Source organism: Colias eurytheme, chromosome 3 (genome assembly GCF_061535395.1).
Source record: "Colias eurytheme isolate Ceu_HAF_F1 chromosome 3, ilColEury1 Martin Lab GWU primary, whole genome shotgun sequence".
NCBI lineage: Eukaryota > Metazoa > Arthropoda > Insecta > Lepidoptera > Pieridae > Colias > Colias eurytheme.
Genome location: NC_142982.1, coordinates 9,342,707 through 9,364,835, shown reverse-complemented (window position 1 = coordinate 9,364,835; position 22,129 = coordinate 9,342,707). Strand labels below are relative to the sequence as shown.

General features: G+C 33.7%; 1 protein-coding gene across 1 annotated transcript in view; it reads left to right on the top strand.

Annotated features, from left to right (window-relative positions):
- Positions 1 to 4,025: 4,025 nt before the first annotated feature.
- dally (division abnormally delayed protein) overlaps positions 4,026 to 22,129 on the top strand; it is an 85,367-nt gene continuing 67,263 nt past the window's right edge. The window contains exon 1 of the mRNA XM_090120015.1: positions 4,026 to 4,294. Coding sequence (XP_089976141.1) covers positions 4,168 to 4,294 — 127 coding nt within the window. The 5' untranslated portion in view covers positions 4,026 to 4,167. The remainder of the gene's footprint in view (positions 4,295 to 22,129) is intronic.

Genomic DNA, 22,129 nt, shown 5'->3' with positions numbered 1-22,129 from the left:
CGGTGCGCTGCGGCCCGGCCCGCCCCGACCCGTCTAGTGGACGCAGGCAGGCGGATGTGAGCGGCGAGCGTCTGTTAGATAAAATCCGTCTAGGCGGTCCGCCGCGCCCCGTACAGGTGGACGCAGGAGCAAACAGCGCGTCCATTAGAGACGGCCCGTTGCGATGCGGCCCGGCCCGATCCGCCTCTAATGGACGCCTAGCATTAAACTCTGTCATAAAACATAAATACTACAGCTACATGCTTTGTTTTCTATTATAATACTGTGTAATAGTCCAAATTTATAATAAATCTTTCACCTATTAAAACGTAAAATCATAGATAGCCATTAAATTTTACCTTTTCCCGGTCTTAATTAATTACACGGCAATTGTGTTAGTGTAGCCGACTGAGCAAATGATGATGTTGCACTATCTGATCGTTAATATGTACATATTTTAGCTACAAACAACGCGTCGGCCGTTTCGGACCCTTGTAGTCTGAGAGTCAAAGACAAGCTTTTCTTTTAAGTTAAGTGTTCGTAATAAAGTGTTGTAATGGCATAATAATTAAGTAATGTTAACAGTAACGTTTATACATTTAAGTGTTTTAGCTATGTCTTGTGGATTAACCCGCGGACGAACTCAGTGGTAAAAGATAGTATATTTCTATAGCTTTTGTTTTATTCTGACACACCATCTACATTACTGTAAAGTATGATACAATTCTGTTCAATATGTTCAGTTCAGTTTATGTTCTGTAAAAGAGTAACGAACATACATTCTTACAAACTATCGCATTAATAAAATTAGTAGCAAATTTTTAAACTATGAAAGTAGGGCGGCCTTATATCTAAAGTATATTTCAACAGAGTATTTGAAACATAATGCCACAATAATGCTTTCAGTATTTCAAAGCGAGATTCATACAAAACAATGGCCACAAAATGAGTACGCATCTCTTAGATGATTTTATTTGTAAAGAATTTTTACGGTTGTGGGCATTGTGTTCGCTTGTTTTTGTGCACGTTTTTGTGTGCTTTGCGTAAATCCTCGTGTGTCGACAAGATACGACACGCCTAGACTGATATACTAACTGAATTATTTTTATTTACAGGTAAAAACGTTAATGTTTACGACCTAAACAGCTATAAATATGGGACAAGAAAGGTTATGGTTGAAGATGTTTTTATAGAATCTATGATTGTAAGATATTACGTTGCAAACTTAGAACTTTTAACTTTGTTACTCCATGTAGATAGAGCCACTAACTATATATAGCACAGGTTGCGAATCAGTATCATCTCATTAAACCAGGAAATTTTATATAAAGGATAATTTTAAAACAAGCCTCATTCTATTACAAAATACGTGTATCCGTCACATTAAAGAAGACTCATCATCAGGAATTCATCTTTAAGAAAAAAAGTTACACACGATTAGTCACACCAAATATAAATCATTTCAAAATCACAAGGTGGTTAATACTATTCGCACACAAAAAGTGGATTTAAATGAAATTCCAAAGGCATGCGCAAGCGCATCGCACAATAGACATAAACGCGCGCGCAACTGTCAGCCAGGGAGAGGACGCTGACTTACAATTCATACTATTTCCTGTCATTTGAAGACACTTTTTACATAAAGGAGAGACTTCAAGTTAATGTTTCTTACTATTTCTTACTAACAATATGGATAAAGTTGAATTCTGATTGATTGGATCTCACGTTTCTTCTTGTATTCAATATTTTACACATAGATATGAAGCTGAAGTATGAAATTACAAAACACAGGATAAATGAGAACCTTAATTTTGCTATACAATTGATAACGTTACATCAAAAATATTTCATAGCTTCATTTGAAATGTTACAGTATCGAATGTGATAGTACTCGAATAAACCGTGTAAGAAAACAATGAGTATTTAAGAATTGTAAATGTTTTCCTGAATAAATGAATAATAATAATTTAATAAATAAATAGAAACAGCAATAGCAGCTGTTATCCACCTGTATATATCATAATCTTAATGGTTCCCAAAAGTTACCGCCAAAGCCCGAAGTGGGCACTGTCATTGTGTACATTCATACAATGAAGGTGGCGCCTTCCGTACGGAGTTCGGCTCAGCGCGAAATATTTGTAATAATAAATGAGACGTCCCTTTTATTACCACTAACATTCATAACCGGTGTGCAGTTTGGAGCTGTATCAATAGGTTTTGGGTTAAGTTATAAGAGATTGGGATTGACGTTATTTTAAAAATCTTAACGAGGATCTTAAAAAGGTAGAGTCTTAATGTATGAGTAAATAATAAAAATTTATCAAAAAGCTCACCGTTACCACAAACTCTATTTCATAAATATTTAACGGTTCTAAAGGGCTCACGATCAATTGAATAATATCAAGATCATTTATATATATAAAAATAACGTTTTAGGCAAATATATCAAAAAGACTTTATGATATGTAAAACTTTTCAATTTCCGCCGTGATCGTGTGACTTGCACAAAGCAATAGAGGCAGCCGCTCTCATAGCCATAGTAACAAAAGCATCACGGCGGGCGGCGAGGTGTCGGGACTCAATGAAACCTACCTGGATTATCTATCGGGTGATAAATTATAAATATGGCATTTGAACGGCATTTATCATCCGAATGGGTCATTTCTGCTTCTTTATACCTTAAAATATTTTGTGCGCGATTGTTTTATGTGACTCGAATAAATTCGAGGTTAGTTTGTGTGAAGTGGCTCGTTAAATAATTTTAATGCCTTTTGTGTTGCGAACGTGAGATTTCTTGCAACGATGCACGGGTGACCTCTTTGTAATGAAAACAATATTGACACAAAACACAATAGCTGAAATAAGCATTTTATTGTTATTGAAACAGCGAATTTCATAACAATGTCCTTGAAATATTTTTTCTTTAGAATAGTTTTTAAATTGCCATGCATGCAATTATCTTTGCTGCGTTTGAAACAAATCTTGTTATATTTGAACATTATACAAACAAAGGACTGTAAGAGTCAGCATTCCGTGACTACGTGATTTAATTCATGGTGTAGCGAGTATTAGCTATGTCTGGAAGTCTGGCTAGACGCTCTTCCGTTCGGGGTGAACGTGAAAATGCAACGTGAGTACACGAAGGTCACATGTAAGGTGTTTTAATACTGTTCGGGGAATATAAGAATGCATTGATTTAAGTTTTGTCAGTCGGAATGTAGCGCGAATACAAATTCATTACAAAGACATTTTTTGATCAAAATAGGTATAAAATTAGTAAACTTTTATTATTTATTCAAAGAATTAATTTTAGATAGATAGTCTTATAATTGTATAAGTTTACAGAAGTTTTTAAGGTATTGTGTGTATTTCAATTAAATGCAGAATTTATCTTATATAGCGTCGCACAGAACGTGCACATTATGCGTTTAAGTTGTATGCAATTACGTATTTAAGTTGTATAAGAAGAATAATTAACTGCAATTACGAAATGTCGTACGTTAAGGCTTTATTTTAATAAAGTCGTGTGTCTCGTGGAGCGGACTCAAATGGTTCGATAGCAGTGCGCGCGCAGCGCTGCGGCACACACTTGTCTGCCGGCGAGCTGCTGCTTGCTCACATTGCACAGACCTTTATAATACACTCTATTCAAACATGCTTATTACCTAATTATATATTATACTCGTATGACTTCACACTACAACACAATTCCTGTAAAGCACCTGAAAGCTTTCAAATGCAAACGTTGCAATCCAAAATAATTATTCCACTTGATCATTTGCTAAGCCAAGCTTACCTTACAATATCAAAAGTTTCATGTTATTCCAAGCATACTCGCTAAAAGCGAAGCGGCGAAGTGAATATTTAATGTGCACGAAACTTTAAGTCCAAGGAACCGGAGTCACGGCGTATAAAAGGTTCCAAAGTTGACTTCGAAATATAAAACTAAAAAAGTCAAAAGATTTAAAATTGCTAAAAGTGCTCCGGACAGCTCATAGCTACTTCCAGTTATTTTATTTCTGTTCCTAATTTATAACGATGCGATCTGCAGTCGCGGCCGGTCGTCACTCGAAGCTCGCAGCCAGTTAGGGAATGCGCACCGATGTGGCTGCACGCGCTCTCGTCTGCGGAACTCCGTTGATCTCGTGTGTGTTTCGTATTCTGTGACCATACTGTGTACCTGTGACCATGAGGTGTTTAGTGCTTGTTTGTATTGCGGCGTGTGTGAGCTCTGCCTCGGCGGCGGCGGCGTCCTGTCTCGCCGAAGACTTCTTCAAGAAACATAATATATCAGCTGATGACAGCCATGAGCCAGGTGCGAATCTTGTAAACACCACGGTTTCACAAAACTTCAGTATAGCATTCTTGACTGAACTACGCAATTTTATGTGTTGGAGCGATTTTCTTAAACACAAAAATTATTTCTGTATTAATGAAGTTCATATTTAGCGGTAAAAAGCTCTACCTACAATAATCAGAGTACCTTTTATTTATTTTTATTAAGTCTTCCGTACATACGACGAATACAAAAGTGACATTTTATGATGTAGAGCCTTTTGATGATTATCGCGATAATAAATTAATTTTTACAACGTACAAACTTTTTTTATTTTTGAAATCTAGGTATATCATGAAGAGCTTCGCATTAGGTATTCAATTACATCTTTATCTTAAATATTTTCTTTCATTTACAGGCAGATAATTTGTTTTCCTCGTTCTCAACAATTTAAACATACAATATAAATAATATTATATTCAACATCGAAGGAAAAAGTGAAATTAAAAAGTGGACAATTAACAATACAACAATTGCAATTATCCAACGTGTTCTTTTTAATTCTTAGTATATTTGGATGGGCTTTAAAGCTCCTTACAAATAATGACTGAATATTTGGCGAAAAGTTGTCGGTTTTTCCTTGTTTAAAGTACATATCTGTATCAACATTTATGTTTTTTTATTGATAAAAGTTATTGAACTGACTTGATATTTTTTGAACTTATGCAAAATTTTGAATATGATAACTCTTGTTATTTTGGATAATTAATGACCCATTTTCCGTAATCTAATAACATCATGAAACAAATAACAGGATAATACGGTTATGTTGCCGTATATATTATGAAGATTCTATTAATTATTATTTTTTTATCTGACTTTTTCAGCTGTCTATAAGGAACAGTTGGAAATAGAGAGATAGTAGAATTACCGACTCTACTGCTATAAATCATCAAAAATATTAGGCTCTACTGTTCCTTACACTTCTCTTTACTTTATTTCAAACATATTTAATTTTTTCCGGATAATTCTAGAGCTATTGAAGTAACATAATATGATTATATATGTCAGGGCCCTACGACACACCCTAATAAATGTAGTTATCATTCTATTTTTTTTTTTTTTTTGTACGTGTTTTTCATGTTATTAATTTAAGTATTTGCTTCTTTTATTGTAACTATTTCTTATTGCGGTGTTTTCTTATTTAACTTGTACGGTTTTATGTTTTATGTCTATGTATGTGTGTGTGTTGTGCTGTCTCTGATAAATAAATGTTTCTTTCTTTCTTTCTTTCTTTCTTTCTATATTTTGAATGTCTCGAAAATAAAGTTAAATACCGAGAGCAGATAAGATTAATATTGACCTCAAGAGGATTATACGATTTGGACCCTCCGGATGTAGTATTTGTAGGTCGATTTGTACCGAATTATACCAGTGAAGAGCAGAAATAAAAATTGTTTTAATATTTTATCAATAAGTTGCCTGAGTCAAGAACGAGAATATGAATATTGATAGCTCACTGATAAACTAATTTATGTATGCAAACACTTCATATTTCTTATTTTCACACTATAAAGTATAAACTGCATTCAAGCGAACTGAGATAAATGGTAACGATAGTTTATTAATATAAAACTTGTTTGTTTGTTATTATCATTATGTGTCTTTAACCTCATATTAATTTAACCTTTACGTTTTATTAAAAAAACATTTAATGTTTATTATTTACCCAAAACAAAAGGGTCATGTAGATTTTAAACATTTATTAATTAAATTTTCTTATCAATGTTTGCTTCGCGTTATCATTTTTCGCTTTCTTAGAATTGAAACGTTTTAATTATTAAATTGTTTTCTATTAAATTTGGGAAGTTCGCGTGTTTGTTAATTAACATTTGCTTAATAATAATGAAGTGTACAGTTGTTATGAGTTATGATGTAATCTTATACTATACAATGAATAAAAACATATGAATGATCTAATAGCAAGAGTGTGACCACAGCGTATCATGTGAGGTTCAATTGTGGCAATGACAAACAGGATTACAATACTTAGTGTAATCATCTATTGTGTGGACAATGATCCGCTGTACTTTGCGATAAAATCTTGTGCGGACGAAGCAAAATGTTATTTTGACATATGAATACGTGTAGAGGTCACAATATATCTTGGTTTGCAAATCTTATTTGAATTCGATGAGACGATATGTTATATCGTAGGTGCTATTATAAATGAGACAGTTTGAATGTATGTAAGTATTGATTACTTTGTCAACTTTATGGATCTGGATAAAATAATAAGGCTCTATGGATTTGGGTGTGATTTGGTATACGACATTGAATAGTGTTTGTAATAAACGCGATAGAAGGCTAAGACTAGAGGCTGTTAAACATATTCGAATTACGTAATAAATGTGAAGCATTGTTATCCCTTATGACACATATACTAAAGGTTAGAGGTTATGGGTTTTGATGACTACACAAAGAAAAATTGTTTCGAGGGCTTTCGCGGCTTGTTGACCAGCGTTATCTCGGCTAAGTTATAATAGACGTACATATAGAACAAGATTTTTATTGTAATAGTGATTTATTTACACAGAAGCCCTACTTTCTATTAGTATAAAACAAATAACCACTGTTCTTTTTAATCACAGAAATGGTTTAATATACATTTTATATCTATATTATTTACATATTAATTCTATATATCTATATTATTATATATTTTATATTCTATAAACGTATGTAAATAATATAGTTTTTATTCTATAAACTATATTATTTACATATTATATCTATATTTATATCTATATACCTATCTGTATTAAAATTGTCAACACATTAATTTTCAACTCAGCATTCAATATTCGTTTATTTATTTTAAGATTTCCTTGTCAATTTCCCGTTATAAACTAGACTAGTTTGCAAAAAATCGCTGTCTATATTGAAAACGTATATCTAAATGGAGTAATAATTTACTAGTTACTGCACACGTACCGTAACGTTGAATTAGTTTGCATTGGATATCGTGTAGGCATCGTGTACGGTGTAAGCTAGTCCGCTTGGCGCTAATACCCACCTCGCGTGCATAAACACAGACACGGGGTAATTTTTTTATTTACTCCCTTTGTTTTAGCGATGGCTGACTTTGATCGGATTGTAAATACGTTTTTGTTCTTGTTCAACGCTATTTGCGTTTACTTTGTCTACTGTTTGGGGAAACTTGCAACGTTCAACTGTATTTATTCTTTGTCAGTTTCATTGCAGTTCTTTTACCCTAAAATTTAAGGAGAGTCAATGTTTGGATCAAAATTTGGATGGGAAGTTGACTCTATTTTTATTGCATATTTTTTAGTTACTATAATTCATTAAAGAAGCGCATATTATACAGTATAGGATTAACAAAAACGAATATCCAAATTATAGAGCAATTATATCCACAGTAGGTACTACATTACGTGCAATTATCGAGTTACGAGCTAGACGATACAGTAGTTTAAATAATCAACGGTTAGACGCGGACAAGTGCTCCACTCTGTTTGATAAGATTATTAGTTTAATAACAGTGTAACTGTACTATTATTAGTCTGGTTCTGAGGTACGGAGTAAATAAACCGCGATACGTTAAATCAGCTGTAGCTATTTGACACTTGGCCGTGAACTTTGACACTGCTCATGAATGGAACAATCATATCGCATTAAATGTTTTACTGAACATGCATTAATACATCGACGTATGTTCGCGTTCGTATTTACGATTCATTGTTCCTTCGATACATGAGCATGCGCTGCGAAAATCGAGCTTTCGAATCAATTTCGGATTGTAAACGGTACTTAGAGGGTTATGAAAAATTATGAGTGCGAGACGGAACCGCTAGGGTGGCGGCAGAGCGGGGTGAATGGCGGCCGGTAGGCTTTGTTGGTCGTGCTGACATTCCTCGCCTGGGAACCGGGAACGGCCGCCCCGCGCCGCGCCCCGCACATTCCTGCCTCTCTCACTTTCATTGTTCCTGTCGGCGCGGTAGGTCGCCGCTCCTACAAATAATGGAACCAGTTGTTTAAGTGGGGAGGACTTGTTCGCGTTCCAATAAACGCGCTCGCCGTATCCTTAAATGACATTTAGGGAAAACGGGGCAATTGGAAATATCGATGTAAGCATTCGCAGACACTCGTAATTTCAATTCGTTCAAATTAAATTGGCTGACGTCAATCGCAATAGGATAAATGTCGTAAATGTACTTAAACTCCTATAGAACGATAATGTATGTTATTATGCAGCTGGACGTATATTTAAAGACAATTAGAATTTACTAAGCGCTGTTTAACTTCGGAAGACCTTCTTTTTTATTTAACACTAATCATATGGTTGACAGGTAGGTAATAGAGGTCTCGGTCGAAGGTGCACCTGCTCCGTCGTACTAATGAAATCATCCCCCCAATAACGACGATAAAGGATATTATTATGGTTTGTTAGAAGGGTAGTAAGGTGCAGTCATTATTGCAAGTTTTAAGTCAGGATGTTATAATGCCTTAAAACAAGCAAATAAAAGATAGTTATCACTACAAGTGTTGAAACAGTCTTAGTCAGCCGAACATTCTATCCTCGTTGAATATCATTCACTTGCCCTTTCGATATTTTTCAATTTGCAAAAGCGTTTATAAGATTGCATAACGATATTCAGAGGTATTATTTTCACGAATCGAAAGTCGATAATTTAAGATTGGATTCATTCAAAATCGAATCGAGTTTGATTCATATCCATGTTTGGAATGCCATTGTGCTCACCGCCGTACCTGCGCGCAGGTATATTATTGTATGCATTTTGACAATCGCCTCTTACTCGCAAAGTTATCGCCAAGGTGGCATTGTTGTCTTATCTGTGTAACTGTTAGTTTTGAACGCTTTTTCTATTTGTTTTCGAGGATTAGTCGACTGGTGACGGATATTACTTTTGGGTATTTAGTATTTACGTAAATTGTGAAGGCTCTTTTTCTGTATGGGTTCAAAAAAGTCTGTCATTAGCTGCTTTCCTTTTTGTTCTTGCTTACAACAACGAAAATATTAAGGTTTAAAGTAAAAAATCATAGTGGTTAAGGTAATTATAAACCTAATTCCACGTGTATAATACCTGAATGAAATAAATCCTCGGTATAAAAAAGATTAAATTATTAAAAAAAAAAAATATCACTTCATAACCTGCAATGAAAACGTGCTCATACGAATGAAATTCCACTGAAGTACACGTACATTCGTTTTGCGATTCACACCAAAATGCTTTAAATGAAGAGTATACTTCGTCAGGGAGTGATGAAAGTCCGAATAAATTGGAAGCATTTTCGTAGTCGGAGCGGCACGTAGCAAGCCGTGCTGTGTTTGCGAAATACCTAACATATAGATAAATGAAGCTGTTTGAAGTACGCTTTTTATTTTTATTTATTTCAACATTAACTTACTGAAATGATATACATACTTATATAAATGTATCTTGTAGAGTTATATAGAGTTTTAGAATGGAGAGAGTTTTCGTGAATTGTCTGTAATTTAAATTGTTGTTTATAAAATATTATTTTATGTACGATGTGTACAAGAATAGGACATAATAGGTAAAGTCTAATTTCTTATTTTTTCTTCCACGTCACAGAAGTTTCCAAACATTTAAATAACAAAGCTTCATGAAAAATAAGTTAAGTTTTTCCGTTGATATTAACGTCTCACGTTAAACTGATAGAAGAGCGGCAAAATAAATTGGAATAATAAATAAAAACGAAAGTTTTATTGTAACGGAAGTTTTAATATCTGAGGGGAGAGCCCTTATTGTTATTTTTTATGTCTTTCATACTTTTAGGGGTCCTGAGTAGTTGATGAGGTGCTTAAGATCAAGGATTATTGAGTTGCTCAATGCACCACTTAAGTGCATACAAATTTAAGGAAGCGGGGTGCTTTGATGTTATCAGTTAATTAGTTTACTTTATTTAACAATAAAATAGCTTTTACTTATACATATATGCCTAATTGAATAATTTGAACTTCGTTAGTTTGTTATTACGTTTATTTATTAAAGACACAAATTAATGTTTACACAGGCTTTTTATTAATTTATCAAGAAATTTGCTATAAGTTATATAATATATCTATGTATAATTTGCACTTGCCATTATATTAATGTGTTCGGTGAGTAACATGACAATTGATATGAAATTAAATATTATTTATATTATTGCATTAAACAATTAAAACTGTCAAAAGAAATATATCGATTCAATGATACTTTTCGAATAACTGCATAAAAACATTTTAAATTTGTAACCAATTCCTTTATTAACACATCATTGTTGGATCAATAAAGAAAATGTTTTGACTGTGTCAAACAACTTTATCTTATCTCCGGGCAAGTGAGAAAATTCGCACTCATAACACAATCCGGTAAATTGGGTTTTATTTTCCCGTTCGAGTGCTTTGTGAGGGAATTTAATTAGTGAGTAATGTTATATATTCGGATAGAGCCCAGCGATTCTCTTGGAATTAATTAACAGAGATAAGATGGCCGCGCTAATTATTCTAGTCCTCGACTGTCCCTTGTGAGGATAGCCTCAGAGATCGAATGCTCATTTTTTTTAATAATCAATATTATATTTGTATTGTTATGAACTAAAACGATCCAAGGCATCTAGCTCTAAGCTAAGAACTACTCATGTTACTAGCAACAGTAGCTACAACATATCAGTTTACAATTTGTAGATACTTCTATATTTACATTATTTTCTATATATTTAGAGGTCAAAGCTGTATTTATACTTTAATTGTACGGAATATATTTAGTTTGATATAAATTCATCCGTAAGATATATAAACTTGGAAAATGTAGAGCATTAAAAAAATCGTTGCAACTAATTATGTAAAATATTGTTAGTCGAGAACGTTTGATAGCTTGTTACCATCTTGTTACCTAATTAGCTTGCGAGATATTGCAGCAGCTCTCAGCCCACAGGGGTCAAGTATCTGGGCTGTTATCGCCGGTTCACGATCCCTTCTATCGTATAGGTGTATGTCTCCGGTACATGACAGTACTGACAAGAACACGTTTACATTCACAGATGTTTGCGAGTCGAGCGAATAATTGGGACATTGTTTATCTGCTATCTTGTTGTATCTGTGCTCTTGTGATTGTCAACTGAAATTGGGCAAAGATAATTTCGGGTAGTATAGCTATAAAGTTATGATAATAGACGAGATATGATTGGCACCAACAAATCTTGCAATAAAGTTATCCAAAAATCCGTTTGTCCACTATCTATTTTTTGTTTTACATATCTACTTATATAATTTGAGTGAATTTATTTTATCACATTTACCTTCAAATAATTGAAGGTATTACCACCAGCTGTTCAACTCATTAGTCGTTTTAAATAAAAAGCCATGTACTTAAATCACTGCTAATTTTCCTCATGTCGGTGCATCAAAGGTTCACCGAGCTGGAAACACCGTGAGACCTAATTGTGCAGGCCTTATACGGCATTTCATCTGCCTCTAGATAGGAACAATTACTTCTCTGAGAGCTTTTAAACGTCAGCCCAAAAAGGCTGGACACTGTCGAGCTTATATATGAGATAGACACAATATGATACTGCAATATATGGACGGAGTTGTTTATGTTCAATATTGTAATAGCTTTGCCTAGGTTTAGCCTACTGTCCTTATATCATACAACATATTAATTGTAATTTTATTCGATTTAAGTGTTCTACACACAAATATAGCGTTCTTATTTATATTTGGATCTAAATACCTGTTATATTCATCGTAAAGAAACAGTTAATTTATAAGCTCTATAAACTAATAATCTACAATTTGCATTTAGTTAAAACATAAAGTAAATGAGTCACAAGGAAACTTCAGTATTAACCAAGATATAAGTAATGCAGATGGTCCTGCAATTGTTCTTTATTGCTTATGTCGGATGTTGACGTAACATCTAATAATATAAGATAGAAGATGACATCTGAGTTATACATCATGTAACATACATAATAAGGCATTTCCTCTCGAGATGCGAGAAATAAGCATCTTATCTGTCCTATATTCAGAGAATAAGTGAGGTAAAAGTCTTAAAGAAAATGCAGGTCACGAATGAGGTCTTGCAAAGTCTCGATTTCCTCCCCCGGGACGACGAGGTAAGGCGTCGGATTTGTGCCGGAGACAGGTTTAAATATTAATAAAAAAGTTATTACGTTCCAGGGTAAACCCAGCTTATCTGGAATAAATTTTTATTAAACGAACCTACTTAAGATTTTGCGCCTCTAGCGTTGACGCTTTCTTTTTAATAATGGGATTTGCATGTTTAGTGTGTATGAGTGTAGTGGTAGTGAATTGAAGTCATATTTAATGAGATAGGGATTTTTTGTGTACCTTCTAGCTTCTCAAGTGACATTGCTTTAGGATTTTTTAATATAAACACACACAGTTAAACTTACAATAATTTACACAATAGAATTACAAATTCAATAATCTAATCAGAAATGTTAGATAGATATTAACACTAATCCAAGGTAATTGGTATTGAACACGATCGCAGCTGGCGTCGATAGCTATCAAGCACTTGGATTGTCAATGGTCATAAAACAGGTGGTCGTGTGATCCGGGTATAGTTTTCACATCCGACCCTCGGTGGCTTCCCGGGTCAAGTTACGATCAATGAGTCATAAGCCAATGAGTTGTAGACATCGATACGTGGTTCTGGCAATTAGTTTGTGGTTTCTTAGAGCGTTTTTGGTTGATTGGAAAATGGTAGGTGACTGGTGAAGGGTAATAGTTTACGCAGTGTCAAGTTTTGGGTTTTTAAGGTTGTTGTATGTACACTGGTTCATTTATCTCTTCTAACATGGAACCACATAATAAACTATTTGAATACGATGTTAGTTAAATGCAAATAGTTATTTATTGATTACAATTTCATCTCTAAAATGTAACGAACTTCATCCTCTGCTCAAGGGCTAACTTCGAAAACAGAAAGATTATAAGCTTCTGATTTCATTAAAAATGTATAAGAAAAAAGTGTCAATCTCATGCCACATTTGAGAGGGTGGAACTTCATAACTTTGACCAGCTTCTAAGAAAACCGCTTCAATGTTATTATTGTAAATATAACAGACAGACATGATATCATAACTGTTTGAATTATCAAGCGTGGATATTAATTGGACAGAGTATTACGGGAATTAATGTTTGTTTATATTGAAATTCGTGAATTTGAACAGATTTCCGTAAATCACGGCGAGTTATTCCAATAACTGTCGGACAAAATTCTGTAGAAATGTCGAGTTAACGTCCCAGTTCTTACGATGTTAAAGCTCGGGAAAAGTCGATGATAATTTTACGAAAATGTCCTTCATTTTCGTTTGCTTGTACATATATTATATTATTTTAATAATTGGATACATAAAAGCAATCAACCTTATGAGTTATTAATTGTCCAACAAGAACGCGGCTGGGCTTGGCGACTAATGATTAATCAAATATTTACCCAATATCAAAGAATGAATTACAATATTATGGTTTATTAATTTCATACAAAGTATGCCAGTAAAGCGTTTAAATTACTTTTTTTTTACTTTAATACTGATTACTTATATAATAATGGGAAAGTAAATATCGTTTCTTTCATCACTTAAGTTCCAAAAGAGTACCTATAAAATTATGTTCTGCTTCATGTTTAATATTGATATTATCAAAAATTGTAATCTAGCATATTTTTATTATTTACTAGCAGTCCGCCCCGGCTTCGCCCGTGGTACATATTTACGTTTTCTCTACGTAAGAACCATCCTCGTTCTTCAAGGAATATAATAAAAAAAGAATTAACGAAATCGGTTCAGCCGTTCTCGAGTTATGCGCTTACCAACACATTTTGGGATTCATTTTTATATTATAGATTAGAGACGTTTATCTATAAAATTTAATCCCAAGCTTTCATTCTTCTTTATCTCTTTCAAATGAGAGTTTGATTGACAAATGAGTATAATAATGATTTCACGAGGAAAAAAGCTTTGATCAACCTTCAAAAGATAATGGGAAACAGTTCAAACGAAATATAAAAGAAAACACTAGTCTCTTTTTATTTGTATAACAATATGTTAATGTATACTTTAAATATGGGAAAGTAGCAGTGATTGTGAACATATGAAGCCGGATCTCTTTACCCTAAGCTGTTCCGGCTTTAGTTAGAAACCGAATTGTTTGACTCGCATCCCGGTAGTTTACTGTCAAGTGATCATTTATTCCAGATTGTAGGGTGAAATTATGATCCCACGGATATGTCGATATTTTAAATTTGTTGTTAAAAAACGTAAAGTAGGTATTGTGGACGCATTATAAAAGACAAAATTAAATATGTATAGGATATTTGACTGAAGCGCGGTATTACAGGATTGCCATTGGTCCCAAACCCCAACGCCCCATACTGAAAGTTATGGGGCGTTGGGGCTTACAATAGTTTAATTACAAAAAAAGCAAATTGTGTGTTTGGCTATTAAGTCCAGCAATAGCTTCTAAATATCTGAACAAATAAATGTACAAACAATAATAAAAATTGTCTCGGTTGTAGAAATAACAGTCTACGTTTAATTATGGCCGTGTCTATTGTTTTTTGAATAATTAGCTTCTTTCATGAAAAAATGAAAAAGGTCACTAATAAAAAGAAAACATATGAAACCACATATGGTTGCTCGGTTTAATCGAAACACACCGTGCACTAGAATAAGAAGAAATTAAATTAAACTGTGTTTTAATTAATTTTATGGCATCTTATAAATCTTTAATTACAAGCATTTCCATTGATATCTAATAGCTAACGCCCGTAGCACACCTCCGCTGCGATACCATGACCGCGGAACCGCTAGATGAATTCCGCTGTGATCAAGTGTAGTTTGATTAGTGGAATCGGCATCGGCGAAACCTCATGTGAGTCAGTCAAGAATGTGATCAAGAAGCAACGATCGAAGCGAAATGACGTCGTTATCGGAGTCAGAGGAAGAAGAAATATTATTGTGGACTTTAACTTTGAAAAGACATAAAACTCGTAGAATTTGGGTGCATGAGATTAATAAAAAAGACAGAAATTAGGAGAAAACCTACTATGTAAAGAACTCGAGTACCATGAAGATCGTTTCTATACATATACATATGTATTTTTAGAATGACCCCTCAGAGTTTTGATGATTTACATACTCTTTTACAATAACAATGTAGTTCCGCGTTTTATTTTTGTCGGTTTTGACAAACACGCGCGAAAACAATGCGGCACCGCAAACAAATAGCGGCGTGAGCGCGGTAATGTGGCTGGCGTTAGAAGAGATCTGCGAAACCGCGCGAAGAAAGTGATAAAAAATAGTTAGATGTATGTGTTAGAACAGGCAGTTTCGCTACTGTTCCGCTTCTCGTACACGGGACAAGACAGAGCGAAACTACTGCGGTTCCGCTGTTACAGTTCTGCAGCGGAGGTGTGCTACGGGCGTAATTCTTCGCATATATTTCGTCCGTAACAAATGTCTTGTAAGGGAAGCGATAACTGTTATCAAATGACATTAAATACGGCTTTTATTTATAAAGTTGTGAACAGGTGTGGGCGAAACCTAGATTTCACAATCCTGCAATAGTACAACACCGTAATGTTCAGATAATTTCGATATTACTGCTCGCCTGTTATTTATTTATACTTAAGCATATTTTATGTACTTGCTTCGTGGACTGGGAGTGGCAACCTCCCGGCGTAAATCTTTGTGCCAATAGAATATTGAAGAATAGATCAGATTCAGAATAGTAGACATTAATGACAAGATATATCATATCACAAAAGCATCGTACGCTGATTACAGTACAGAACAAAACAGAATGTCTATAATTTTCTAAAATCGTAACCGTAAATATATAGTTTAAACACAATTAAGGACAAAACGTACTTAACATGATTTCCACATTAAACAGGATCCGTTGGTTGGGGCTTAGATGCGGTCTCCACATGTGGTTTTTCATCACGCGCTCGCGTCACCGGATGGGCTAAATATATTTTATGTTCGCAACCAATGCGAATGCGAACACTGGGAACCACATTAACGCCCGCTTGACTTAGGTTATGGGTTTTATGATGAAATAATTGAAAGATGATAGTTTTTCGTTGGAAATAAATGGACGTTAGATTTATTTCAATTTCCCAGGCATCTACGAAATGTCTGGGGAGTTTCCTGTCAGTAATTTTGTTCGCTCGGACGTTTTACAGTCTACACTATACGATATAAATCCTTTTATTTCTTCCTTACGATGTCTTATTTAACAACTTATACTTATTCATATTGATTATTATATAATTTAAGTTAATGATATTGTAAATACGAAATGAATGAGAATGAAATGAAGAGCTTTAACATAATTATAATATTATATTATAAATTTATCCCTCAACGTGTTCCATGTGTTAATTCTTGTCAAGGGTAATTACTGATCGGTTTCTCATACGCGACGGTATAACCACAGACTAAGAATAATATACTACATAACATATAAGGCGTGATATGATTTATAGCACCTGCTGCTGTAATTTAGGAATTTAACACTTAACTGAAGAGCGCTCATTAGCACTTAATTAGCGCTAATCATCGAGTGTTATGAGATATCTTATCTCAAGTGTGGAGAATGAAGTGGAGATGATACTTGTTCAAATATAACGAGCTCTGTAGAGGCAATTTATCGCTTGATTAGATTAAATCAATTCATCCGTGACAGTGAAATGGCCTACTTCCTGCTACGTCGGAACCTGACATCATTGCTCGTTAACGATAAGAATTTCATCCAAAATACAGCCATAATACATTTTTATTGAATACAGTTATCGGCTTACCGCTCGCCCCGCTTTTATGTTTGCCTGGCCGAGAGGTTATGTATACGGATTATAGGTTTTTGTGTTACCTACTTAACATGCTCATTTTATTAGTGTTCTGCGGTCTTAGAGAAGTGATAGCACGCCAACATATTATTTTCGCAAAAAAACGTAATGTTAAAAGCTTAGACCTAATTCTAGACTTACCTATCTTAGGAATTAGGATGAACAAAATCATATTTTTACTTATTATGTCGTGATTAGTAAACATATTAAACTCTATAAACACTACAATGGTGTACACGTTATCATTAATATTCCCAATCCGACGTACATTACAGAAAATAAAAAAGGTCTAACAATAAATATTATTCCCGCCAACACGTATTCTTCTCAGAACTGCCCTTGACCTGACCCGGACAAGCCCGGGTAATTCGGATCAGCCCAACTACAACGGATTTGCTAAACTTCAGATTGATAATGAAAGGACAACAATGGGATTTCCGATCCATACTATATCTTAATTTAAAAGTTTATATCCCTTCTCCCGGTTAATGCCCGACAGAACTAATCTGAGCTTGTAAATTTACTTCAGAATAATTCTCGTCTCGTCTAAATATTATGTGTCATTGTTTAAAGATCAGCATTTAAGTATATTCAATTTTGTTGCATTTGAGCAAAAAACACATTTCCTGCAAAAGTACGATTAGTAGGTACCTACGGCTTCTATTTATTCCCTTTTCAAAACAAAGTTTATTTCGTTTCGTACTTACTAAAACTAATGAAATTACAAAAATCTCGCTTATTAGACTCGCTTTCTTTAAAAGATAAATCTTAAAGGTTGTTTTTCAGCATTTTGATTGAATTTTCTACGAAAAGCTATATTTAGACTGTGACTAATTATACTAATCCTCTTACTTAGTATTATTTTATGTGTAGGTAATATTAGGCTTATTAAGCTTATTCAAAAACGTAGAATTATAATTTTAGAAAAATGTTACTCATCTTTGCTTTCATTTTAAACAATGCTACCTGCCTGTAAATAGTGTTCTAAAAACAATACAAGTGTTAACACCTCAATCTTTTGAAGAACAACGTAATTCGAAGAACTTCTTTATCTTTATTCTGAATATTTTGTGGTGTAGTTATCAGGTAAAAATGCTGAAGGATGAACATTCTGTTGTTTCGAAGTTCTTAAAAATGCTCACCGAAACGATCCAATTAACAAAGTTTATTATCAATTTTAATGAAGACAGCTTGTGTTTCAATTATTACTCTAAAATTAAATTCCCATTAAAACTTCTATCATTATTGCCTTCTTGTGTTTATTTTATAAATTGCTTAATTTGCAAAATCAACAGAAGCCTAGATCGTCTGTTATACTTACGCAGCGATTTTCTATTAGTTAAATAAGAAATTGCGTAGATTTTAACCAAAATGGATTGATTTTTTCCTACTTTCTTTTATCATCTATGTTAAATTTTAATATCCTATTTCTTTCTTTACCAATATTAAACAAAGTTAAATTATCTATAGATGCATTTGGAATTCTTGTTTATCGATTAGTATTCCGGAGGCGCTAAACAATTGCTATTGAATGTTCCCTCCATTAATTAAGATCCCGTTCCGAAACACGGCTTAATTAATTCGCTTCCTAATAGACCTCTATTTGTTTTTTCCATTGAGTGTACTTTGCGTTGGTTGCGCAATGTTGGATCATTATCTTATTGTTATTTTATTGTTCCAGGTACGTCGTGAAGAAATAAATTAAGGATTAATTGGGGTGTGAATCGCCAGGTAATGTAAAAAGAAATGTTTAGAAACAGTATTTTCTATGGAGAAATTAACGTTCCCCGTTGTCGCGTTACGCTGGGCGATTCTAAAGTCACTTTGGTATCGACAAAATTAAACCAGCGCAGCGGTCATACCTCAAACGAAGTAATTTAATCAATGAAATGGATAAGTTCAGAATTATCTCGTACTATTAACGCCTCGCGTAAGTGAAATATGCGAATATATTCATACATTTGTCTTGAATATATTATGTGAACGAGGACATTCTCAAGATGCTGAGTTCGAATCGCATAGCTAATGCGTTGACCGCATGCACCAGCTGTCTTGCCGTTGAATTTGTGACGACTGCATTTCGATATGTGTTACGAACTGATTTATGCTTTAAGATATTGCACACACATGCATTCGAAAGTCATTCTATAAATTATAGTTTTAGTTCGAGTTGGCTTTACGTGTAGGAGCTATCGATTTTACGTTGCCGGTGTTTGGATTACATTCAAAGAGAATCGTGGCATTCTCATTAGCACGTCGTAATCTGATTTGAACTATTGTAGACTTAATAGTTAATGGTGTACAAATTCGTTTAGCAAATAGTTGTGTTCAATTAGAGTTACAAACGGACTTTCAAAACTTTCAAGTAGTTCATAAGAAGACTTGTCAGACTTTATTCGCGGTTTTCGCATGTCTTGTACGAACTGGCCTATATTTTTTAGCGACGATAAAACTTTCAGTCCGCGGTTCGTGTAACTAGTACCGACTAGCACTAGTCAGCTTTGAACTTATAGTTTATAGTTAAGGATTGAGATATTCGTGCAAGAAATCGGCTTACAATTTGCGTTGCTTATTGTTTTAACTTTTAAATTAATTCTGTCGCATGATTTGTTTCTGCTGCAATGAAGGCTTATCGCATCAATGTAGAGTACGACAAAACTCTATAGTTTTCAATAAGAACATTTAATGATATGGGTTTGATTTGGATAACATAATAGAGCAGAAGATAGCAACGATTTTGATTAAAATCGAGATATTTAAAATTTGCACAGTCCGCTGAGCGCAAATATTTCGCAGTCGCTCGTATTCTTGCAAGCTTGGGTAACAATGCTAATGAAGCCTACTGCCATGTGCTGCCGACGGACAGCCATTAAACAAGTAGACAGTGCCACCCTTTGTACAATGCACATTTCATGTTATGTACCAGAATATGAAATGAAAATTATTTCCTTTGTGTCCAAGTTAAAGCGCGATTATTAGCAATGTGTGCTTCTTTGAAGTAGTTAACTATGAAAGTGCCTATTAAATTTAGAAAATGAATATAGGAAGGAAACGTTCAATGGGCTTATCGTATAAATATTTAAATTATAAAAAAATTATGTTGTTTTAATTTGTTTATGATAAAGTAGAGTATTTATTTTGTTTCATAGGAAAATATAGAATCATATTTTTTTGTTTCATATTTCGCTTTAAACATAATTCTTTGCTTTTGTCACAATTGTTGTTTTTGCGTCACCTTTTTATTACAATACAGAGTAGTTTTTAGTTCTATTGTAATCTGTGATGCTGCGAACTTGATATATGATACCGCTTGTAATTTATATCAAACTGCGTAATTCCTTTTTTATCTCATATATGTACCAGGTTTGTTATGAAATATGTTTTAAACCAAATATGTAACAAAAATTAAATTTTTATTAAGATTATGACACTTTTACAAACTAATCTTGTAAAATTTTTTCTTGATGTATGTTTGCATTTTTTTAAATAAATGAACAAACCTAACTATGGCATACATCTTTATTTGGTTTAATTTAAGCGGTACACATAAATTAGGCAGAAAATAGATATAATGTCTATAAATATTTATAGAAAACATTATTATCGACACTATATAAATAGCAATTCAATTTTGAATAATGTTCAGTGCTTGAGAAATCGCCAAGCAACAAATTAGAAATCGGAAGCTTTTACAGTAGCATTCGTGGTAAATCCATGAAGTAAATTTCATATTATCAGTTATGACTGGTTATTTTCTTCACCGTTCATTGTTCAGCAATATCTGCATTGAATAATGAACAAAATCACAATTGTTTGACTTTTATTGAAGCGTTGAATTGATATTTATAACGGAATGAATCTTCATCTATAAGAATAAATTGCAAATTGCAATAAGGAGTCTTTGTTCTTGGAATTTACATACAAACAATTTGATTGTTTTAGCTGTAGCAGTATCTATAACGTTCGATATTATAAGAAATAATCAAAGAGTACATATTCAATAAACACGTACAGTTAGTACCGAAATATCGTGTTGTTTATGCCTTACAGACTCTCTTTCCTCTATTATATACAATATACAATATATATATTTTAATACAATTTATTTAGCACATTAAGATTGTTCTCAATATCAGACAATTAGTTTGACGTCAAGTGGTAGTGAAGTATCGCTAAATTAGTAGAGGTTACAGTAGAGTTGTACTGAGGTTAACCCAATTTCTGTGTGAGGTGTGCTGCCCAACGAACCGTGAGTGCCCCTCGGTTTGAAGTCCGGCCCTTGATTGAATTATCTACTTTGGATACAGAAGAGATTATCTGTGAATCTAATAAAAGATAGTGATTTTAGGGTCTAGAAAATTCTATTCTCAAAATCTAAATGATAAAGGTTGGAAATTTTCTGAATAATGAATAATGGAGGCATGAGCTTTTTGCATCCGCTTTAATTTTATTGACTTTCTTGTATTTGACAGCTTCTGATACGCTTTCATTTATTCATAGTCAATACAGTAACCCTTTTGATTAATAATTTACTTTCGAAATAACAGTACAATTTCTCCAGTCTCAAACCACTTTTATTTCGAATGTCTCCGTCAAAGCGTCAAAACAGTTTTGAAAAATTGGGTAAGAGCTTTTCACTATAGAGTTTGAACGTACAAGTTTTATTGACAAAAAAGCATGTTCTACCGATACTTTTTAAATCGATCAGAGATTAAGCATTGACACAGTCCGATCTCACGGTCCGCGCCGTCAGAGTTAGGGTCCAGACTCATTTATAAAATTGCCACGTGTGCTATAAAGACGTATTTGGAGCAACCTACACGAGCTGCCGACTGCCGACAACTAATGAAACGGAATTTCATTCTCCTTTTCACGGAATTAAATTATTCGTGTGTAGAAAGTGAAATACTTTTTACAAGTTTTTGGTATGTCGATAGTACTG